This window comes from Rutilus rutilus (genome assembly GCF_951802725.1).
Source record: "Rutilus rutilus genome assembly, chromosome: 11".
Taxonomy (NCBI): Eukaryota; Metazoa; Chordata; class Actinopteri; order Cypriniformes; family Leuciscidae; genus Rutilus; species Rutilus rutilus.
Window position 1 is genome coordinate 37,018,095 of NC_140216.1, and position 21,554 is coordinate 37,039,648.

At 37.8% G+C, this 21,554-nt stretch overlaps 2 protein-coding genes across 2 annotated transcripts; one reads left to right on the forward strand and one right to left on the reverse strand.

Moving 5' to 3' along the window:
- Positions 1-2,675: 2,675 nt before the first annotated feature.
- Positions 2,676-8,458, reverse strand: LOC311299503 (zinc-alpha-2-glycoprotein-like). Its single transcript, XM_084423093.1, has 7 exons — positions 8,289-8,458; positions 6,455-6,703; positions 6,068-6,322; positions 5,557-5,835; positions 5,247-5,381; positions 4,750-4,852; positions 2,676-4,637 (listed from the first exon to the last, which is right to left on the reverse strand). The coding sequence occupies exons 1-7, from the start codon at positions 8,386-8,388 to the stop codon at positions 4,502-4,504; spliced, it is 1,257 nt and encodes a 418-aa protein (XP_084279219.1). The 5' UTR covers positions 8,389-8,458; the 3' UTR covers positions 2,676-4,501.
- A 5,513-nt stretch (positions 8,459-13,971) lies between these two features.
- Positions 13,972-18,089, forward strand: LOC311299500 (E3 ubiquitin-protein ligase TRIM39-like). Its single transcript, XM_084423089.1, has 7 exons — positions 13,972-14,116; positions 14,691-15,244; positions 15,359-15,454; positions 15,773-16,006; positions 16,098-16,236; positions 17,050-17,085; positions 17,233-18,089. Exons 2-7 carry the CDS (start codon positions 14,693-14,695, stop codon positions 17,613-17,615), a joined length of 1,440 nt encoding a protein of 479 aa, XP_084279215.1. The 5' UTR covers positions 13,972-14,116; positions 14,691-14,692; the 3' UTR covers positions 17,616-18,089.
- Positions 18,090-21,554: the final 3,465 nt, after the last annotated feature.

A 21,554-nucleotide genomic window follows, 5' to 3' on the forward strand; every position in this document is an offset into this window, starting at 1 on the left:
AAAAAAAAAAAAAAAAAACATTTCGCGCTGCGCCTGCCGAGTGTTATATCTTTTTCATTATGGGAATGTTTTTGGAAGAGTTATTGTGTAAATGATGATTTCAAGTCGTTCCACTTCATAACAGGGTTCATGTGAACATGTCCTGCTGTGACAGAAGCTTCACCTCATGGATGGAGTTGAAGAGATTCCACTCGAAGTTGGTGAGAGCCACGGCGACGTCCCACGTGTTGATCCCCAGCAGTCTGACCGGCTTCTGCCCAACTCAGGACATTCAGTCAGAGAGACACACACACACACACCATCACAGAAGAGCACTCAGAACCTCTTAGTTTTTACTTATGGAATGATTAAATGATTTTTTGTTTCCTTAATGTCCCTTTAATCGTCATTCACCCGATTCTCTCTCAGCTGGACCTCGATTTCCCCACAAAATTCCTCAAATCCGCCTTACAGGACACACCGGCAGGCCAAGGGGTCGCCAGGGCCAGGGGTGTCCACGGCCAGGGCCGTATAAACTCTGGCCACCCCTGTGCCACCCCTGTGCCACCCCAGTATGATTTTGCAATGGGTACTATTCATTTGAATACATAATATAAATTCACAATAGTTCATGAAGTGAAATGCCAACCCTCACGCATTCACCGTGAGACTCACGCAACTGACACTTTCCACAAATTCAACTTTCAAATTCTAGATAGAATGAAGTTGCAGCCGCTGATCTGATGACCTCACTGACTGACACCTGACATCAGATTCTGTGAGGATTGTGTTATTTTACACACAACTGTGAAGCGTGAGTTACAGCAAAACCCACACAGCTTCATCAGGCCCAGAGAGGACACACTGTAAGTGGGGACAAAGATTTCATTCTGATAAAGGAGAAGTTTTACATGTAAAGTGCTTTATCGGTATTTAAAATAATTGTACGCTTGCATTGCCAAACCAACAGCAACTTCATTACATACAAAGAAAACAGTACGAAACAAAGATGAAAAATAAACACTATATCGACTATACAACAGTACATGACAATGTAAACATTTGACACTTAACAATTAACAATGTGTGCAAATATCTTTGGAGTATCTGCCAACACACACACATAAAAAAGTTAGGTTAAAATAGCAGCGATATTAATAGCAAAAGTAATGATGCAAAATGTAAGGTTTTCAGGAACAATCAATTAATATGGCATGTGGAGAGTAATACATAAGTACTGAATGCATTTGTGCTGATTAATCAGTCTGATAAATCTGAGCTTAATCCATGAAATTATTAACTACGATTTATTGATAAATAACAATAAATCGACAATAAATCCATAACATCCCTAATCTCATCTGTGAATTTTCCTCAGAAAAGATGAATGTGCATGTTAAACATCATTCATCCATAACATTATCAATCAGTCCAAATGAATGTATTTCATGTATTAATCAATGTAAAGCAGCGCTTACTAATTTATGTAACTCTTCAACTCAACTTATGCAACATACAAAAGCTGACATAGAGCAAAAACAAAGTTTAAAGTGCATAGGATAGAGAAAGAGCTTAAAGTTTGGACTGATTAAATCAGTGTTTCCAAACCCTGTTCCTGAAGTATCCAGAAATGCAGATGTGCAGCGGGATCCTGCGGGACCAGAGGTGAAGTGTTCATTACTGGATTTGCACCATTAAAGTAATTAAGTCTCCATTACACCATTAAAGCTTTCTATAAAGTTTAAGCACACAAATTCTCCATCATTTGACCTTCATTATATGGAACCTTCCTATTTCATGTATTTTATGCATCTATTTCTATTACTTCTTGGATTTGGTTTAATGTTTTTAATTCAGTATCCAATTTTGATGAAAATGTGATACACTTTTTTTTTTGCCTGAAAAAAAACATTTATGTTTATAAGTATTACTTTTGGCTGCAACTTAAACTGTGGTGATTTCAAGATAAAGTATTTCACTTTAGTTTAGTTTTCGAAAAGCGGTGTATTGCTGTAATTGAATTCATTTATTGAACAACTTATTTTATACTGTTTCCTCAAATAAAGCAAACCTCACCTGTAAAAACACACTGACAAAGGAGAACTTTCAGATTTAAAGTGGTTTATTGGTATTAAAAATAATTGTACATTTGCAAACAAGTTGCAGCTTCATGGAGAACAAAGAAAATAGTTCAAAACAAGGATGAAAAATAAACACTAAACAGACAGTACAACAGTGTATGACAATATAAAAGACATGTGACACTTTAACATTTAACACTGAGGTCTTCTGAATGCAAATGAAATGAACGCATTCAATATATTTTATTCTAAAAATTTTAAGTCCAGTGTTTCTGAAGACCTGAAGCTATTGTACATGTAATATGTCTGTAAAGATGAAATAAAAGGTACGTTTTTGCTACTTAAATACTGTAAGGAATTCTCCGGAATATTAATAATCGATTTTCATTCAAATCATTAACGTTAATACCTCAAAACACACATCCATATATGCAACAGTACATGAACGGGTAGAGGCAATGACACAAATTATAACATATCTGAGTTAGCTTATTCAATGACATTTTCAGCAGCAATTAATCAATCAACAATAATTCATTAACCTCCCTAATCTTAAATATACAGCATTGGTGATTCATTTGAGCTATGAATTTTCCTGCCCCTATATGCTTTTTTGGGATATTACCTTTGCGTGTAATAATAAAGCTGTTTGTGAATGTAAAATATCTGCAAAGTTTTAAAGATCAAAGTGCAGATAAATGGACTTTTTGTCTCCTAAAGAAAGAATCGATTCTCAACTTCTGAAACGAGTCGCCAGTAATTTCAGTCTCACTTCCTGTTACATGCGTAACAATGTCACACATTTGGATAATGCCATCTATGATCTTCATTGGCTGACGGCGAACAACGTCTACTTTGACCCTCAAACACTGCAGTTGTAGCTGAGACTGGAAGAGTTTGGTTCATGTCGTCCTCATGTTGAGAAGACGCTGTTTTCTGTGCTGTGAATCCACTTTCTGCACTTCAAAAGAATGAGACTCGTGCTGGAAATGATACGGAAAAACTGACGCCATCGTTACTGTTCGTATTACTGTGTATCAAGTGCTGAGGAAGATCCAGAGCTGAGATTCAGACATGGTAATGTTTCTGACACGCACTGTAAGCGGTCGACCAATCACAACAGACTGGGCCATCTGACCAATCAGAGCAGAGTAGCTCAGAAAGGAGGGGTTTAGAGAGACCGAATCTTCGAATGAACCGTTTTCAGACTCTTCGAGAAATGAGGTGATGTGCAATCTATATTATGAGAAAATTAAACCTTTGATGCATTTTTTTTTTTTACCTTTGATGCCTGTAAACCTATTGTAGGAGGAGACCTCTAAAACTAAATTAGGAACCTTTAAAATAGAATAATGGGGGCAATTTAAACACCATTCATCCATACTATTATTTATCAGTCCGAGTGAATCACATGTATTATTCGTGTAAAGAAGGATATAGTAATTTATGTAACTCTTTATACAACTCAACTCCTCAAACGTGTATCAAAAGATGAATTCACTGAAAAACACTGAAGTCTCAAAGTAGACAGATAGCTTTAGACTGATAGATAGCTCAAAGATACGATTAAATCAGCGTTTCCCAACCCCAGATTTGCAGCAGGGATCAAACAGGACCAGAGTTGGGAACCATGGCTTAAAGTGTATAGAACAGAACAGAACAGATCAGGTAAGTTTGTAAATCATTTTGTACTTAATTGGCTGCAGCATTAAAGTGGTTTACCTGCTGTACCTGGAACAACTCTATAGTTTTTAGTGTTGAAATTTGGCATGCATACGTAAGGATCGGTTTTGTGCCGAAGAGCCGCTTACAAGTCAGTTATTCACACATTCTTTCTTAAAATGTAAATGCATGCAAACAGAAACATCATATGTGACCCTGGATAACGTCACCAGTCACGAGTCGCACGGGTATATTTGTAGCAATAGCCAACAATACATTGTATGGGTCAAAATTATAGATTTTTCTTTTATGACAAAAATCATTAGAAAATTAAGTAAAGATCATGTTCCATGAAGATATTTTGTAAATTTCCTACCGTAAATATATAAAACACTTATTTTTGTGAATGAATGCAGCACAATCGCCAACATAAATGGAGAACTTTAAAGGAGATTTTCTCAATGTTTCGATTTTTTTGCACTCTCAGATTCCAGATTTACAAATAGTTGTATCTCAGCCAAATATTGTCCTATCCTAACACACCATACATCAATGGAACACTTGTTTATTCAGCTTTCATATGATGTATACATCTCAATTTAAGATAACTGACCCATGTGACTGGTTTTGAGGTCAAGGGTCACATATATGGTTCTGGTCGGAGGCTTTTGTAAATATTTCAATGTACTTGTACATTAAGCAGCTGGTGCAACCGGCTCCAAAAAAAAAAAAAAAAAAAAAAAAAATTGTAATCCATATTGACCACTAAAGCTTATAAATTATTTGGCCTGATCAGAGCGGTGAAATGAAATTCTAATTTTGAAACCCTGAGATGTGTTTTCATGGAAGAACCTCATGAATGTAGGAAGATCCTCTTCTGGCTTCACTGCTGTACATGAGCACAGATTCTTCGGCCTGCAGGAAAAAAAACCTGCATTAATGCCTTCTTGGACTTTTTTGATGAATATCACTAAAAGGTGATTCAGTCTGAAAAAACTGAGTTTGCTCAAACGAAGCCCAAACTGACCCGAGTAGCCACTGAAACCAGTTTCGTTCAACAGGCTTCGGTCGTTCTGGTGACCCTGAGATGACGTTCTCTCTTCTGCTGGAGCCATTATAGTTCATCTGGCCTAGAGATTATAAAATACAACACATTAGACAAATTAAGCATTAAGCTTAGCTTAAGCTGACTTCGTAATTATTCACTGTTTTGTGTTTCACAAATCATAAGCTTTTATGGCACTAAATTTTAAAGCAGTTTATCTGCATTACAAATGTAGCTTCAAAAATTATTAAAACATTTATTAAAGGAAAATTTGTTATTTTGAAGAATTTTTTTCTTTAGTCCTCACAATGAAAGTCAACGGGGTCCAATTTTATTTTGCACCCCATTGACTTCATTGCAAGGACAAAAGAATAATTCAGTTCTGTAGAAAAAAAAGAAAGACATACAGGTTTGAGACAACATGAGGGTGTAATTTTTAGGTGAACTACTTTAAATAGTTTTAAACATTTTGAACGTACCATTTAACTCTTTGTGTGCCGTTCCTGCGCAGAAACACCATAAAAACACATTTAAAACTACCAGTGCAAATACAGCTGCAGTTACTGCCAAATCATGCCTTCTAGATCCTTCACTGCTATTAGTGCGCTTTTCATCTGTAGGAAAACAACAACAGTCTTTTTACAATTTTTATGAATTCATAACAACATACAATGACAAAAAAGATCCAAATTTAATTTGAGAAAATCTGACTTGAGCTGCAATCTCAAATACAGGTAAAGAGGTCACAAATTAAAGCTAACTTCTGACAGGACATACTCTCATATTTACCCCATTGTGTTATAAGTGTCTGTGTCAGACTGCTATGAGAGACGTGACACTCATAACTCTCTTCTTCATCTCTGTGAATCTCCACACTGATTCTCATCTGAAAGCTCTCGTCATCATTGGGTCTGACTCCAGTAGAGCTGAAGGGTTCAACGCTAGCGTTGTTCAATGTGATCTTCATCTCGATGTGTTTGGGGTAGAAGCCAGTGGCCAGACAGCTCAGATTCAGCTTGCTTCGGTCATGAGGAGCTTCAGAGGCAAACGTGTGAACATCTGGTGCATCTGCAATAAGAAACACCAGGAATAAATCAAATTGCAACAATATTCCATATTATTTCTACACAAAAGAAAAATCAAACACAAACCACCATAAACGTAGTCCATATCATGCACTTTATTTGAGAAAGTTTTTATATTTCTAATTTACTAATTCCATTTGCTGTCTAATCAAGAGACATTTTAAATGTTCGAAAATGATATAGAAAAACACTGAAGTCATCAGAACAACACATACTGCTTATTGAATCATTAAATGTGGAGATCCAGTCCATGCACATCTTGAGGAATGACTGGAGATACAGATTAAGAAATTTGTCAGCGTCCCACTTCATTTTGGTTTCTTTTGCCTTTGGATTTTTCTCCATCCACTGCATCGTGTCAGAATTAAAGGCAATAAAATCCTCTCCATCATATCCGTACTCATCAAACGCTTTTACATTCATCACTGGATCCAGCTCACAGCCGACTCTCCTCTGTAGTGTATGGAGGCCTAAAAATATATGATAACATTGTTGATAAACAAAACAATCAATATTTATTTTAATAAATAACTCTTCGAATATGAATGTATTAAAAAAAAACTTTTAACATTTTTTTTTTTTACTGAACTCAGCAGACTCACCGTCACATTTGGATCTTGTGCAGTTTGCCAGAGTATAAACCAGATGTATAAACCAGTCTTTAGATTCATCAGGTTCTTCAGTGTCTCTCCAGATCTCTGAACTCTGGCGGTCTCTTTTCCAGGTTTGTTCTTCATTACTGTAGTGAGAGATCCGTCTGTCATCATACAGACCCACTGCACTGAACTCAGGACCGGAGGATCCAGCAGGTTTGGAGAGAGCGCTGTAAACGTACAGGAGAAGATGTCTCTCTGAAAAGAAATGCAAGACAAGAATACTGTGGAAACACACCAAAGTGATCAAAGTGCAGTCTTTTACACACAGACCCCCAAATCTGATTATCCCCAAACCCCCATCCTTAAATGTACAATGCAGATATATAATAATTTAATGTATAAAAAGACCCAATTATTATTATTATAGGTATGTGTAAGATGTTGTTTGGAAAATATTTAGTTTCTATTGTTAGATCATTGTGGGGTTTTTTTTCTACTCACTATAGCCTACTGTACCGTAAGATTTATTGAAATCTATAGCCTATATGAAATTAATTTAAATAAACTTTATGTAGGCCTATATTAATCAATGCATTTAAATCAAAAAAATATTTTATATGCATTTATATATCTAAATCAAATGAAGCCTATTTATTAGTTATTTAAATCAAAGTGTATTTGTTTATTTGAACAGCCTATATTTTATTTTAATCAAATCTGTTAATTATTTCAATTTGTTTATTTGTAATCCTTTTTTTATTTTAATCAAATGTAAGCCTAGGCATTTTTTTTTTTTTTTGGTTAGTTTTATTATTATTATTATTATTATTATTATTATTTTTACTCCTAGCTCTCTCTTGTGGCCCCCAGTTTGAAAATGTTATTGATGAAAAATACAGGTATAGGCTACACGAGATGGTTCCTGTGATCAGCGGTTCTACTAACAACTTGCCATAGCCTATAAACTTCCACATTTCTTAATACAAAACGTGGAAAATGCAGCATTTCTGTGAAACTTTAGATTCACAGTTTTGTCAATGAATTGCGGGCGCCCGCTTCCACAAGCTGAACTGTCGCACGCGGAAACGATGTCCCACACGATGATGCATTATGCAAATGCCATCGAGTTTTTCGAATTCCCACGTCGCCCATATAATGTCGCCGCATATTTGTCCCGATACAGTCCGGAGTACATGGGCTCCCCCTCTGTTACAATCGCATTCCGCAGGAGGGGGACCAGCTGTAAAGCAGCAACTGAGCAAAACAATGCAAGATAATGCAGCTTCAAATAACCCCCCTAACGGGAGAAGCGCGCGCGCGCGCACACACACACACGCGCGCGAGTCTAGTTCTTCAACGTGTGGGCGGGCAAGGGCAGTGAAGAAATCTTTGCAATCATATTTTGAAGGCAGGAGGAATGTAATAACACATCTGACCTCCTTTTAATTCTGTGCTGATGATGTCCATGTTTTAATGTCCCATTTGTGACATCAGCTTTTACCGCTCGTGCTAGTTTCAGACAATGATAAGGAGACACATTATTATTGCATCACTGGACAAGAGAGAAGGAAAGCTGCAAATGCACAAAACTAAAATAATATAAAATAAAATAATATAGGCCTAATATAAAATAATAATTAAAAAAAACTCGCTGAACTCCTGATTAGGCTAAAATATTATCTCACATCTCCCTTCAATCATAAATAACACTCCCTGTCGCTTCACTTTAAACCTTAAACTTAATTTAACACTAACTTTATAAAAAATTCAACTGCCATCACCAGCGCCATTCATTAATATATTAAAAAACTAAATTAAAATAAATATTTACTTTGCTTACCGCACTGAGCATTGGTTATGCGCAAAGAAATGTAACAGAGACAAAAAGTCGTATTGATTCCATTTTGTTTCCCCAGGAAAAGTAATACCATCAGCATCATGTTCTACATAACCATAAAGCACATGTGAACGTGCCGCTGTCTCGCGATCTCAGACACAAGACTCACCAGTGAATTCCTTTCGTTTGAAAGGCAGAGCCAGAATCTCATTCTTCTTCTGGGATTTTGACTCCTGATAATACATTACCGCCACTAACTGGACTGGAGTGTCCAGAGTACTGGACTGTGGATATAAGCATCAGCTGTTCCTCACACACGTGATCATGTCCCCGCTCAGGTAGAAGCTCCCGTCGTAGCCTACTCCACACTGAACGCTGATTGGTCAAGAGAAACTCTTCAAAGGCTTCAGACAGTGGCTTTCCTGCCATAAATATACCAAAACAACCTTTTTTTATGTCTTTTTATGCGATAATGATCTGATGCTTTTTGTTTGTTTAGGTGTGTTTTAGAGATCATCAGTAAAAGTGTGAGAGAACATATAAAGGGCAGATGAGCATTAAACATATTTTATTCACTTCATCTACTGTCCCACTTTCATCCTAAAATTCATCCTACTATTTGAATATTCTTTTCAAAGCGTTTCACTCGCCGTTCAACATCTAATGTAAAAGTAAATGTCGCACACTGTGGAAGTATCTGACAGTGAATTGAGTTGACAAAATAGAGGCAGAATTACAATTCGAAATAGAATTAAGTTAAAATTAAAACAATTTTATATATCTACCTTGGATGTCTCATTTAATCTCGGATGTTTTAAGCAACGTATGAAGAACGGACCCCTGAGCTGACAGAGAAAGTTGATGATCAGGTCATGGTACCAACAAAGCCTGGTTGGATTGGTTTGGTTTTGTCAACTCGAAACTAATCCTGTAGGCTAACCTGGGGCCCGTTCTTCGTACGTCGCTAACTCAGTTAGCTGGATTTGATTGTTGGGGATTTGGCATGATCTTGGATTGTTTGGTTCTTCGACGCTCATCCTGGACTTGCTGTCATAGCAACATAACAGGTGCGCAATCTTAAACCTGCTCGGGAGCAGCTTATTTCATGTTATCAGGATTAGACTGCGGATTTATAAGCGGAGCTGATACGGGAAGTCCAGCGCACTGAGCGCAGCGCGATAGTGCACTTTCTGAGATATATATTTTTTCTCGTGACTCGTGAGATTGTCGTTTACATTATTAATTTGTTGGAAACGCACATTTATTTTCGACTTGTCGGAGTCGGGCTTTAACTACAGCACAAACTGTTTGCATTGCCCTAAGATTATTTGCGAGTGGCTCTTTCCTTTACACTACTGAGATGCGGAGAACTTGATGGAAAGTGCTGTCTGTCGTGTCATTCGGAGTTTACCTGGCGCTTTTAGGTTTAAAAAACAGTTTTAGGTTGTGTTTTTTTGGCATTTCCAAGCCACTTAAGACCCAATGTTGTAAAGCATTTTTTTTAAAGCCTTTTTTCTTTTTTTTCTTTTTTTTAGGCTATCATAATTTTTTATGAAGATCATGCAATCATGACCATGCCGATTACACTATATGTCACTCAGGCTTCACTAACGTGATTGGTAGACTATAGGCTATAGACTGCCATCAAGGCCTCAATGAAGGGGATTATGTGAACAGAAAGAGGGTTCACAATGTAAATGTGCAGCCCAGTTACTATTGTGATTCTTAATATTCCAGATTAGTAATAGGCCTATTATATAAAAAAAAAGAAAAAAAAGGCAGTTGACTAAAATCTTCCATATCACAAATGTGAAAGCAAAATGGCCAGGATCTGTGCATGACTTAAGCATTTTCAGAGATTCACATTTATGCACATTATTTGAAAGTGGTAAGGAAAGTTCCACAATTAAATATCAAGCTCACTGTATTACATACACTTATGCTGATCCTAACAGAACTGCATTTTTTCATAGGTGATTATGACATATTCCTGCCTGCAGACAGGTGTTTTATGACCCCATTCCCTGACCCAAACCAGTTACAATACAGCTCTAGCCAGGACAAGGGCACACAATGAAATGAACTTTGGCTAACTAAAGGGAAGACGTCAGTGTCTGAAAACTCTTGAGGGTTGCACACCTGACAGGGCCTGTGACATTGTTGCATGTGCCATATTACACAACATTGCCAAAAAAACACACTTTTCATTAAATGTTTAATAAAATACAAATATGCTTAGTTCCTTGAGTTTTATTTCAGTTGTTCTTTGTAAAGAAAAGCCAGTGGTCAAGTGCCTGCAACAAGAGATATTAGACACATGCCTCATGCAACAAATAAAAAGGAAAAGATGGCTATACACTGCCCACCTGTAGGCCTATGTCTCCTCTGTCTGTGCATACTCTTCAGTAGGCCTTTCAGATGTGGAATCCTGCAACTTATATTGCAGCCATAAAGCATACAAGTATAAATGAAGTAAAGTTATTTATGCGCTTGCAGGTAGGCTAGTTCCTCCGACAGTTATCTGAGAGGGTTTATTCACTGTCCAGTGCAATGGAAACATATGGACATTACAAAGTCTTATACTTTATTTATTTTGGAAAGTTAGAAAATGTCCACTTACTGCACATATTTTTTCAGCCACCACTTTCTTGGGAACAGATACAAGTGTTAATATTTTTACATTAACATAAGTTTATCAGTTTTCACTTTCACAAGTCAAACCAATTCATCATTACTCAAGATTTAACAGTTGAAATGACTTATGCCTTAATTTAATGCAGCAAAAATTATTTTACAGTGTAGGCTACTAAGATCTTTTCTTTTCTCAACCTTTTTCTTGGTTGCTTTTATAATCAGACAACCATTTATTTAACAGTGCCTTTTATAAAAGAGACTATATAACAAAAAATTACCATTATGTAGAATATTTTTGTACTTCACTTTTATTTGTTCCCATGTTCTACTGTGGTGACTCTGACATTACAATGAACAAAGTAATTATGCAATTATTAAAATACAAAAATTTAGGCTAATAAGTGATAAAAACATCTAACATGGCCACTTCTAACGGATTTAAATTGTCTGCTACTTTTTGCCAGCCCTCTCTCCTGGCTTTTGTAGACTTTGAGGTGTTCCCTGGCGTTTTAATTAAACATTAAAATTCCGAATAAACTTTGACTATTAGTTCTTGCTCTGCTAAGGAGAAAAACTGTGCGCACTCTTTGGCCACGCCCACGCTGAGCAGCCAATAGCAGCGTTGCTGATCAATGTTTCTACTATCGATACATATCCCCTTTTAAACCAGCGCATGAACGCGCAATTATCTCAGATGACTCAATCCAGCTATACTAATCATATCCGGCAAGTGTGTTCGAAGAACCGAGTTAGCCAGATCATGATTAGCACAATGATATCATCTTGGATGTCTCATTTGATCTCGGATGTTTTAAGCAACGTACGAAGAACGGGCCCCTGGAGTTTGTTCAACTACCATCATGGTACAGGCCCCTGTTTTCTTGTTAATTACTCTAATCAGCTGTGTCTCGTTTCCCTGATCTGTTCTCTGTGTATTTAAGCCCTGTGTTTCAACTGTTCCTTGTCTGTCATCATTGTGTTTAGTAGGTTGTTCTGTTCATATTCCTTTGATCCTGTTCTTGAGATTTGAGTTTGTTTAATAAAGATGCTGCAATTAGAACCTGCATCCTCTCTGCTTCAACCTGCTTGTGACAATATGAACCATATTGTTTTTACCATGGACATGGTAGTGAGGTGCCATGTTTTACCTGTGCTTATCATGATCTAAATATGAAACCTATAAGACCAATGGTTAATTTGAATAAGAGTAGAGTTCAGTAAGAATAGCCTATTTAAACTTTACCCTTTAAAAATTAGGCTTTTACATATATATATATATATATATATATATATATATATATATATATATATATATATATTTTTTTTTTTTATTATTATTTTTTTTTACAGATGTTACCTACTGTCTGTGTTAATGAAAATAAATGTACATTTGTATCAGAACTGCTACTGTCAAGCTACTGTCAAATGTGCATTTCCAAGAGACAAAAAAATTATAGCTAATGCTTTTATATTTGTATGTTTCCTTTTGTTCTTCGATTGTTGAAAGGTGAGTAGAATAATTCTTTGTAGCCAGTTTAAAAAATATTAGCGCGTTCATAGAGCGAGGTCGGAAGTCACTGCTGCGCAAAGTGTCATGGGGCCTGTATATAGGAACAAGGAGGATAACTGATAAAAGCAGTCACTGTGGCCCCGAATTTCCACCAACTGCGGAACGGCTGCGGATCGGCTCCGTGCTCTGCTGTCCTTCAGTACCCACCAGGACCGGATTTGTTGCGGAACGGCTATACAGCCATGACTGACAGCTGAGATCTCGCGAATTCGCGTATGATCGCGCGATATAAGTAGGCTACTGAACTCCGCCGCCGTTCCGCAGTTGGTGGAAATCATAGATATCATATATAAACACTAGATGTCTTATGGCGCAGTCACTTCCGGCATCATCGTTCGGCCATCTTGTGACAGTGCTCTGTGCATTAAGGTGAATGATCAGCACGCACACAAATCCTCTTATCTCGCTGAAATCTTGACGGATTTACAAACGGTTTGGTTTCTTACAAACGTTATTAACGTGGCTATAATTCCGAATGCTTGAACATGTATGTTATAATTTTTCATATGTATGCAGTGTATGTATGCAGTGTCATAACTACATCTCTGACGTTTATAACAAACCAAACCGTTTGAAAATCGGTAGAAAAATGAGCAAGTTATGGTTATTTAAAAGTACATGCACCATTGAAGTAGTGAGCGAGTACACTGTGGCAAGATGGCCGCCACGTGCGGACGTCGACCTCCATTGGCCAGCAGTGCGCACGAGACATCTAGCCTTTATATGATATCTATGGTGGAAATTACCAGGCCGCAAGGAAGTTGACCGGAAGTTGAAGCCGGCCGCGTGCCACCATCTTGTAGAAGAACTTCACCTGCAGTTAGCATCCCATTGACTCCCATTCATTTTGGCGTCACTTTGACAGCGAATAACTTTACATCTGAGGCGTTTGAAGACTTCATTTGTGCATTATTTATTTCTAAAGAAACACGACAATGTATAAAATGCTCCATTACCTTGTAGCTTATGTTATGGCCCCGTAGAAGCAGTTTTTGTAAAAGTAGGCTAACGATTGCGTCATAACCACGCGACTCTGTCGCACAGTAGAGAGATTACCGTATGGACGGGAGGAGAAGCTCGCGGGCAATCGGGGGGACGTGGAATCAGAATACCTAGCAAAAGTTGCTCCTGCTCCTAGCTCATGGACAGCTCCTACTCACACTCTCCGTCTCTGCAAGATTCGGAAGGGAATGATTCAGATTTCTCTTGGCACAGCTACTAGAAGACAGACGGGTTGCTCACGTGGTCCGTGTAACGCTTTGCTCGGTTATTTTTTACAGGGTTTGAGTCTGCGCGTCAGAAACGGAAGTGCTAAAAATGGGCTTCACTTGTCTCAATTGAGTTCCAATGGGGTCGCTGTGTCCATTTCTTTTACTGTCTATGGAAATTACCAATGGTGAGAGAATGGCGGCATCTACTGGAGACTTCGGAAAAATACGGCTTCTTAATTTTAAAATGTTAATGTGTGAATACAGGAGCTCTGACATCACTGTAGTTCAGAGAGATTCAGAGAAAGTGAAACTAACTTGATCAACAGCAATATGGACTCCTGAAACGATCAACCTCTTTAAACTACAGAATATTTATTGATCCGTTCAAAGAGTCTTGTGGAGTCTGATCCTCACAGGTAAGAGATAGAAATATAAGAGAGATTGTGCTGAACAGGTTTCTAGTGGAAGTGAACTGGTTTAGTAGGTTTATGTCGAACTGGAATAAGTTGAACAGAACCAGGTTTAAGCATGTCAAATACTTAACTATTTTAGTTGTTCACTTCACTGAAATGGTATCAGAATTGTATTTAAATATGTCATTTGATTGTTTTTGATACAAAGATTGGCGTTTCTGTCATTTTGTCACAAAACATAACGACTAAAGAAACAGGAAGTACATGACCCGCAGCAGACAGACTGAACACAAAACTTCTAAACTGCAGATGAAAATCACATTTACATTAAACATTATTAAGATGAAAATTACTCTTGGCCATATAATATATTTTATGGAGAGCTTTATATAATTGTAAATATACGAGCCCGGTGCGTCGCGCAGGTGTCGCTCATTATCAATCACGCCACCGGCCTCGTCCTGCTCGCCACAATATATTTTAATATTATAAGAAACTTAAATGGAGTGTGTGTATCAAGTGTGTCCAAACTTTAGAATAGAAGTGGGTGATTTATCTTCATAATTTCTCTCTCCAGTGATGTCTTCCTCCAGCGGTCCACTGACTGAGGAGCTTCAGTGCTCTATATGTCTGGACGTGTTCACTGATCCAGTCAGCACTCCATGTGGACACAACTTCTGCAAGACCTGTCTGAATAAGTGCTGGGACAACAGCCAGACCTGCAACTGTCCATATTGTAAAGAAACATTCAAGCACAGACCCGATCTCAAGATTAACACCACACTCCGAGAGCTCGTAGATCACTATAAAAAGAAAAGTCCTGAGAAAAAACCTGAAGTTCTGTGTGACGTCTGTGAGGAAAGAAAGCTGAAAGCCCTGAAGTCGTGTCTGGTGTGTCAGAGCTCTTACTGTGAAACTCACCTGGAGCCACATTTGAGAATGGCAGGTTTAAAGAAACACAAACTGATCAATCCTGTGAGTAATCTGGAGGACTATATATGTCAGAAACATGAGAGACCTCTGGAGCTGTTCTGTAGAGATGATCAGACATGTGTGTGTCCGATCTGCACTCTAACAGACCACAAGAACCACAACACTGTTTTTATAGAAGAGGAGAGTGAAGAGAAGAAGGTAGAAGTTACTGACAAACTGATTTTAAATGGCTCTTATCATGAGGAATCACATGTTCTTTAATATAAATGAATCAGTTATGAAAACATATTGTGTGTTGTTCTCTGTCTATAGACTCAACTGATGAAGACACAGAAAGACACACAGCAGATGATCCAGGACCGAATCAAGAAGATTCAAGACGTCAAACACTCAGCAGAAGTCAGAAAAGTGAGTTTAAAATAATTAAATTAAATGAATTTTAATATCTATCATTGTTTATTGAATTGTTGTATAAAAGCAATTTCACACTCACAGTCACACTGTTGGTCTGAATATCGACACGTCTGTGATTCCCTGATCATTTAGTAAAGTAATAACACATCTCTCCTCAACAACACACATGATTTGAGGAATCATTCAGTGCAAACGGGGCAGAATGAGGGATTTTGAAAACCGCCTAAAAACACTGAAGTATGAGAAATAATAACACTGATTCTTCTCTTAACAAACGCCACTAATAATGTGTTGATTGTCCTGGTTGAGCAGAGAAACACAGAGAAGGAGAAAGCAGCCCGTGTGGAGCTCTTCACTGATCTCATCCGCTCCATTGAGAGATGTCAGACTGAACTGCTGGAGATGATGGAGGAGCAGCAGAAAGCAGCAGAGAAACAGGAGGAAGAGCTCATTGAAGAGCTGGAGCAGGAGATCACTGAGCTAAAGATGAGAAACACTGAGCTGGAGCAGCTCTCACACACTGAAGATCACCTCCACCTCCTACAGGTCAGTCAACATCTCTCTGATCAATGATAATGCAGTATATGACACCATAACACTCCCCATGCTGAAGGATTTCTCCTCTCTCCTGCTGTAGATTTACTCATCCCTGTGCAGCTCTAGAAACACCAGGAACTGGTCTGAGATCAGTGTGAAGACTGATGAGAGTCTGGAGACTCTGAGGAGAGCTCTGACTAAACTGCAGGACTCTCTACAGGAGAAACTCACGCTAACTGGTACAGCAATATCAAATACACCGTACAGATACATATATTTATCATCTTTTAATATCAGTAATGAAGAATGAGTCTGTTAAAGCTGAAATAAGAGAAGTGTGTGATCATGTGTGTGTGTGTCATTATCATCACAGTTCTTCTTGAAGAGAGCAGGTCATATTCATCTCTAATTTCAGGAAACATGCAGTAAATTCATCTTGTACTAGAAGCTTCATCACTGTAACCAGAACCTTGAGGCTTTAGTAAATCTGTGAACACTTTTAGATGAGAAACAACAGAAAGTAACATTCATTTTCTGCCATTTTCAGTCTTTTCAGCGGTTTCATCTAAATGTTGTGATTATGTGTCGGATCAAATCAGTTTAGCAGAAGAAAATCAAATCATAGACATCATGAATTTAAGATGCAAATTTGTTAATTTTTAGAGGAATATTTCTGACCTGTATCAAACAGCTTCGCAGTGCTGGGCTTCATTTTCATTTTCTTAAAGATAATTTTTTATAGTGTTGTCTTTGCTGAATAACCACAACACTAATACACTCCAAAACTGAGATGAATAACATTAGGCATACAAATATATCAAATAAAAATATCATAAAATGTTTCACAAAACATTCCCAAAGATGTTCTAAAAATGAGGAATATTTCGAGCTCAAACACAATAGGAGTTCAGGGATTCTCTAAATATCAGCAGAGAAACATTGATCAGATAAAACATGATGTTGTACACAATTCTTTAAATATAACCTTAAATCTTGTCTATAATTCCACACATAAACATGTCAAAGATCTGATGGTGTTTTATTGTCATTAGTCTCTACAGAACTGAAGAGGAGACAGCAGTATGCAGGTACAGTGTGCTGTCTGCACTACACTAGATTACATTCAGATACTCACAGCTTCATCACTGACCGACAGTATGATTAAACACTGATTACATATTACACACATCATCACTAAATATCTGTATTGTGAATTATATTCTCTGTTTTCTCAGTGGATGTGACTCTGGATCCTGATACAGCTCATCCTAAACTCATCCTGTCTGATGATGGAAAACAAGTGAGATGTGGAGATATTAGACAGAAACTCCCAGACAATCCAGAGAGATTTGATTACTGTGTAAGTGTCCTGGGAAAGGAGGGATTCTCCTCAGGGAGATTTTATTTTGAGGTGCAGGTGAAGGGAAAGACTGACTGGACTTTAGGAGTGGCCAGAGAATCCATTAACAGGAAGGGAAATATCACAGCGAGACTCAGTAATGGATACTGGACTGTGTGGCTGAGGAATGAGAATGAATATGAAGCCGGTGCTGATTCTCGTGTCTCTCTGTGTGTGAGAGTGAAGCCGCAGCGGGTCGGTGTGTTTGTGGATTATTAGGAGGGTCTGGTCTCCTTTTATGATGTGGAGTCCAGCTCTCATCTCTACTCTTTCACTGATCAGTCTTTCACTGGGAAACTCTATCCATATTTTTGCCCGTGGCCTAATAATGGAGGTAAAAACTCGACTCCACTGATCATCACACCTGTCAAATATAATAAATGAATTTTCTTCCGTAATATGAAATACACAATGAAAATGATTTATATAATTAAAAATCTAAACATGTTTTGCAATATTTTCATAATTAGTTTTTCATTGTTAAAATCTATAATTCTAGCTATAATTGCAAATTATATTGTGAAAATATAATGCTTGTTTAACTATTTTATTTTCAACTTTTCATAATTATTCATGCCATTGTTTTCTCCCATCTCAACCTGACAAAGTGAAAGTGTCTGTATTTTTGTTTTTATATACATCAAAATAAACCAAACTATGATAAAATTGATAAAGTATATCAAAGCTGTTTCTACCATTTCAATTACAAAATAATCTGTGATAATACTGAGGAAAATCAGATGGTAATTCCTCAACATATATCACTGTATGATTATTACCATATTCATACACAACACTATGGATCTTCAAAATTCCATGATATTATGATCATGGTAAAAACACATCAGATTCATTTAAATGCTAATTTTTTATTGATACAGTTATATACATCGTCAAATGAAATATAGGACTGTTAAATATCTGATGATGCTGATATGAAGTAGAGATACAAATATGAAACCGTATAAAAGATATTTTCCTTCTATCAGGACATAGTAGAGATTATTCTATTAAAGATGCCTATTTATATTGCTGTTTATGTTTAATGTCTTTTGATCTGTATGAAAATTGAGCACAGCTTCTTTTTACAGTAGATAGTGATAAAATAAGGTCATCGTTTTGAAGGAAGAAAATATATATATAGAAAGCTAGTCACACATTCTGGTCTTTTCACATTGTTCTGTGTCCTGAGAGAAAGAGTAGAAAACTTTATCTCTTTAAAGTAAACCAGTCACAGTAAAGAAACTCATACAGGTTTGGGGAGTAAATGATGACAGAATTATTATTTTTGTGTGAACTATCACTTTAAGATTATCTGAGGTCTCTGAGCTACAGCATTACTGTAGATAATGTTCACTAGGTGGCGCTATAGTTTCAAATCAGAAAATACAGAGAAAACAATGAGGTTCACACAGTCAAGGAAAACCTCGAAATATGTTATTTAAAATTTTTACATTTAATTTGTTTAGTGATTTGTTGGTTGAAATTGTTTTTTGTGAGTGCTATGTCTGGTAAATAATTTTTGATCATGCATCTTTAGTCCTAATTATGATTAATATATATATATATATATATATATATATATATATATATATTGTCATGATATTGAGCTGACAACTTGATGATGAGAGTTTAGTATAATATAAATCTTAAAGTCATACAGGTCAGCATCAGCTTTCTTCTGCTTTAGGAATTCCAACAGCAAGACTGATCGGAGGAACAGGAAGTTCAAGGAAGCGGAACGTCCTCTGTCACATCAGTGGCAGTCAGTAATTTAGAAATATATAATTAGAAATAATAACAAAGATATTAAACAATAATTAACCCTCTGGTTCTCCTCATTTGGGAGTTTAACTTGTTATATTCGCGGTCAGATGTGACCAGACACAGTAAAAAATATATATATATTTATATTTTAATGATACGTTTCGTATTTACAATGTTTATGCATAAAAATAAACATTGGGAATTTTATATCCAAATGCATAATGGTGAGCATTAATAGTAGACATTAATGACTGTTAACTGTTCTGACAGTATTGAGGCTATGATTACACGGAAACGATCTGAAGAGAAAACGCATAAGTGGCGTTGCGTTATCATTTTTTATTCTGTGTTTAGACGAGCGTTATGGGGGGGAAATCTGCGTGCATATGGTGACGCAAAAGTGTGTGAAATTCGATGTAGTATGCACTCCAGGCAGCTAGGTGGCAATGTGAAGCACTGCCACACAAGAACAACAAGTCCGCGCGCCTGCGTACAACCTTCCTTCTACTTCTCTGCCTAGTAGCGCGAAATCAAAACACAACATGGCGAAGCGAATGGAAATGTATGGAAATAATCTGACATGTTTGTTGTTATTTTCCTGTACTGGCGCATGTCTGTGACGTAAACGCGTACGCGACGAGAGCCACCGTGAGCAGAGCAGACGCGACGAGAGCCACCGTGAGCAGAAGGTGATCTTTCGAGAACAGTCACCTCATATTGCTTAGCTATACAGAGTGGGGGCGCCATGTAAAACGCCGCACTAAGTAACTGGTTGTCTACTGCGGCTAGAGATCCCTGAGCTCACAGAAACAAGCCAGAACCCAATATATATTGAAAAAGGCCAGACACTGTCGGGCCTGACAATATATATATATATATATATATATATATATATATATATATATATATATGTATGTATGTATGTATATATGTCCATACATCCATATCCAACCTAGTATACCAATAAGACCGGACACAGTCGGGTCTTTCATGTATAAGGGATATCTTAACCGGCCATAGGCGGGTTAAAAAATGAAATGAATGTGTGCTTATGACATTGACATGACATGTAGATAAGACCAGACACCTAACGAGTCTAAATCATACAGAAAGGACCTTTGCCTGCAGGGAAGTTACCTCCATATTATAGCATTTCACAAATGTAGAAGGTAAGGACCAGCCGGCCACCGCACAAATATCCTGAATAGGAAACCCAGAGGACCAAGCCCAAGATGAGGCCATGCCTCTAGTCGAATGGGCTCTAGTACCAATAGGGCAAACCTGACCCACTGAGGTATATGCCAGAGATATGGCATCCACTATCCATCTGGACAGCCTTTGCTTCGTGACTGGAGATCCCTTGGATCGACCACCAAAGTAGACAAAGAGCTTTTCTGAATGTCTAAAAGACGTAGAATGCTCCAGATATATTCTCAGTGCTCTGACAGGGCAGAGTAAATTAGCCTCCCCATCCTCTGCGGAAGGGGGAAGAGCTAATAATGTGATAACCCGTGCTCTAAACGGTGTTGAGAGCACCTTAGGTACGTAACCGTGCCTGGGTTTGAGGATGACTTTAGAGTCACCAATTCCAAATTCCAGACAGGAGGGGCTCACAGAGAGCGCCTGCAGATCCCCCACTCGCTTGACAGATGCCAGTGTCAGCAGCACGTGAGTAGTTTGAGATCAACCGACTGGAGCGGTTCAAATGGTGGTCCCTTCAGGGCCACAAGGACCGTGGAGAGGTCCCATGACGGTACAGACGGAGGTCTGGAGGGGTTCATCCTCCTGGCTCCTTTCAGAAACCGTACCACCAAATCGTTTCTTCCTAACGATTGGCCAGCCACCGGAGCATGATAAGCTGCAATGGCTGCCACATATACTTTGAGTGTGGACGATGACCGGCCCATGTCCAACAGCTCTTGTAGGAAGGAGAGTACCACTGGTACCTCACATGACCTGGGTTCAAAGTGTTTGTCCAAACACCAGCTGGAGAACACTGATCACTTCAAAGCATAAAGGCGCCTGGTAGACGGGGCCCTAGCCTCAGTGACTGTGTTCAGGACCTTTTCAGGAAGGTCCCTGGGTACCCGTTGAGGGGCCACACATGGAGGGCCCATAAGTCAGGTTGCGGATGCCATATCGTCCTGTTCTCATTGCTGTTTTCAGGCTAAAAACACCCTCCTTTACCCCTTGTATGAACTAGTGATTAATAAAAGACCCAGAAGCATTATTCTTAAAAATAAATAAAGCTGGGTTATGCAAACAAAAGAGAGAGGAATTCAGAATTAAGAAAATAGAAAAAAAAAATAATTACAGTAATTAAGACAGCATGTAATGTTACATAAATCTTTATTTAATATTTGCCTTTAAATATTATTGTAAAAATGCAGG

What these genes read in the sequence shown, in the direction of transcription:
- LOC311299500 (XM_084423089.1), top strand. Translation starts at nt 14,693, where the DNA reads ATGTCTTCCTCCAGCGGTCCACTGACTGAGGAGCTTCAGTGCTCTATA. An exon ending in ACTCAGCAGAAGTCAGAAAA is followed by an intron (nt 15,455 to 15,772) that starts GTGAGTTTAAAA and finishes CTGGTTGAGCAG; the next exon opens with AGAAACACAGAGAAGGAGAA. An exon ending in GGAGAAACTCACGCTAACTG is followed by an intron (nt 16,237 to 17,049) that starts GTACAGCAATAT and finishes TATTGTCATTAG; the next exon opens with TCTCTACAGAACTGAAGAGG.
- LOC311299503 (XM_084423093.1), bottom strand. Translation starts at nt 8,388, where the DNA reads ATGATGCTGATGGTATTACTTTTCCTGGGGAAACAAAATGGAATCAAT. An exon ending in ATTTAATGATTCAATAAGCA is followed by an intron (nt 5,836 to 6,067) that starts GTATGTGTTGTT and finishes TTCTTATTGCAG; the next exon opens with ATGCACCAGATGTTCACACG. An exon ending in TGGTTTCAGTGGCTACTCGG is followed by an intron (nt 4,638 to 4,749) that starts GTCAGTTTGGGC and finishes TTTTTCCTGCAG; the next exon opens with GCCGAAGAATCTGTGCTCAT.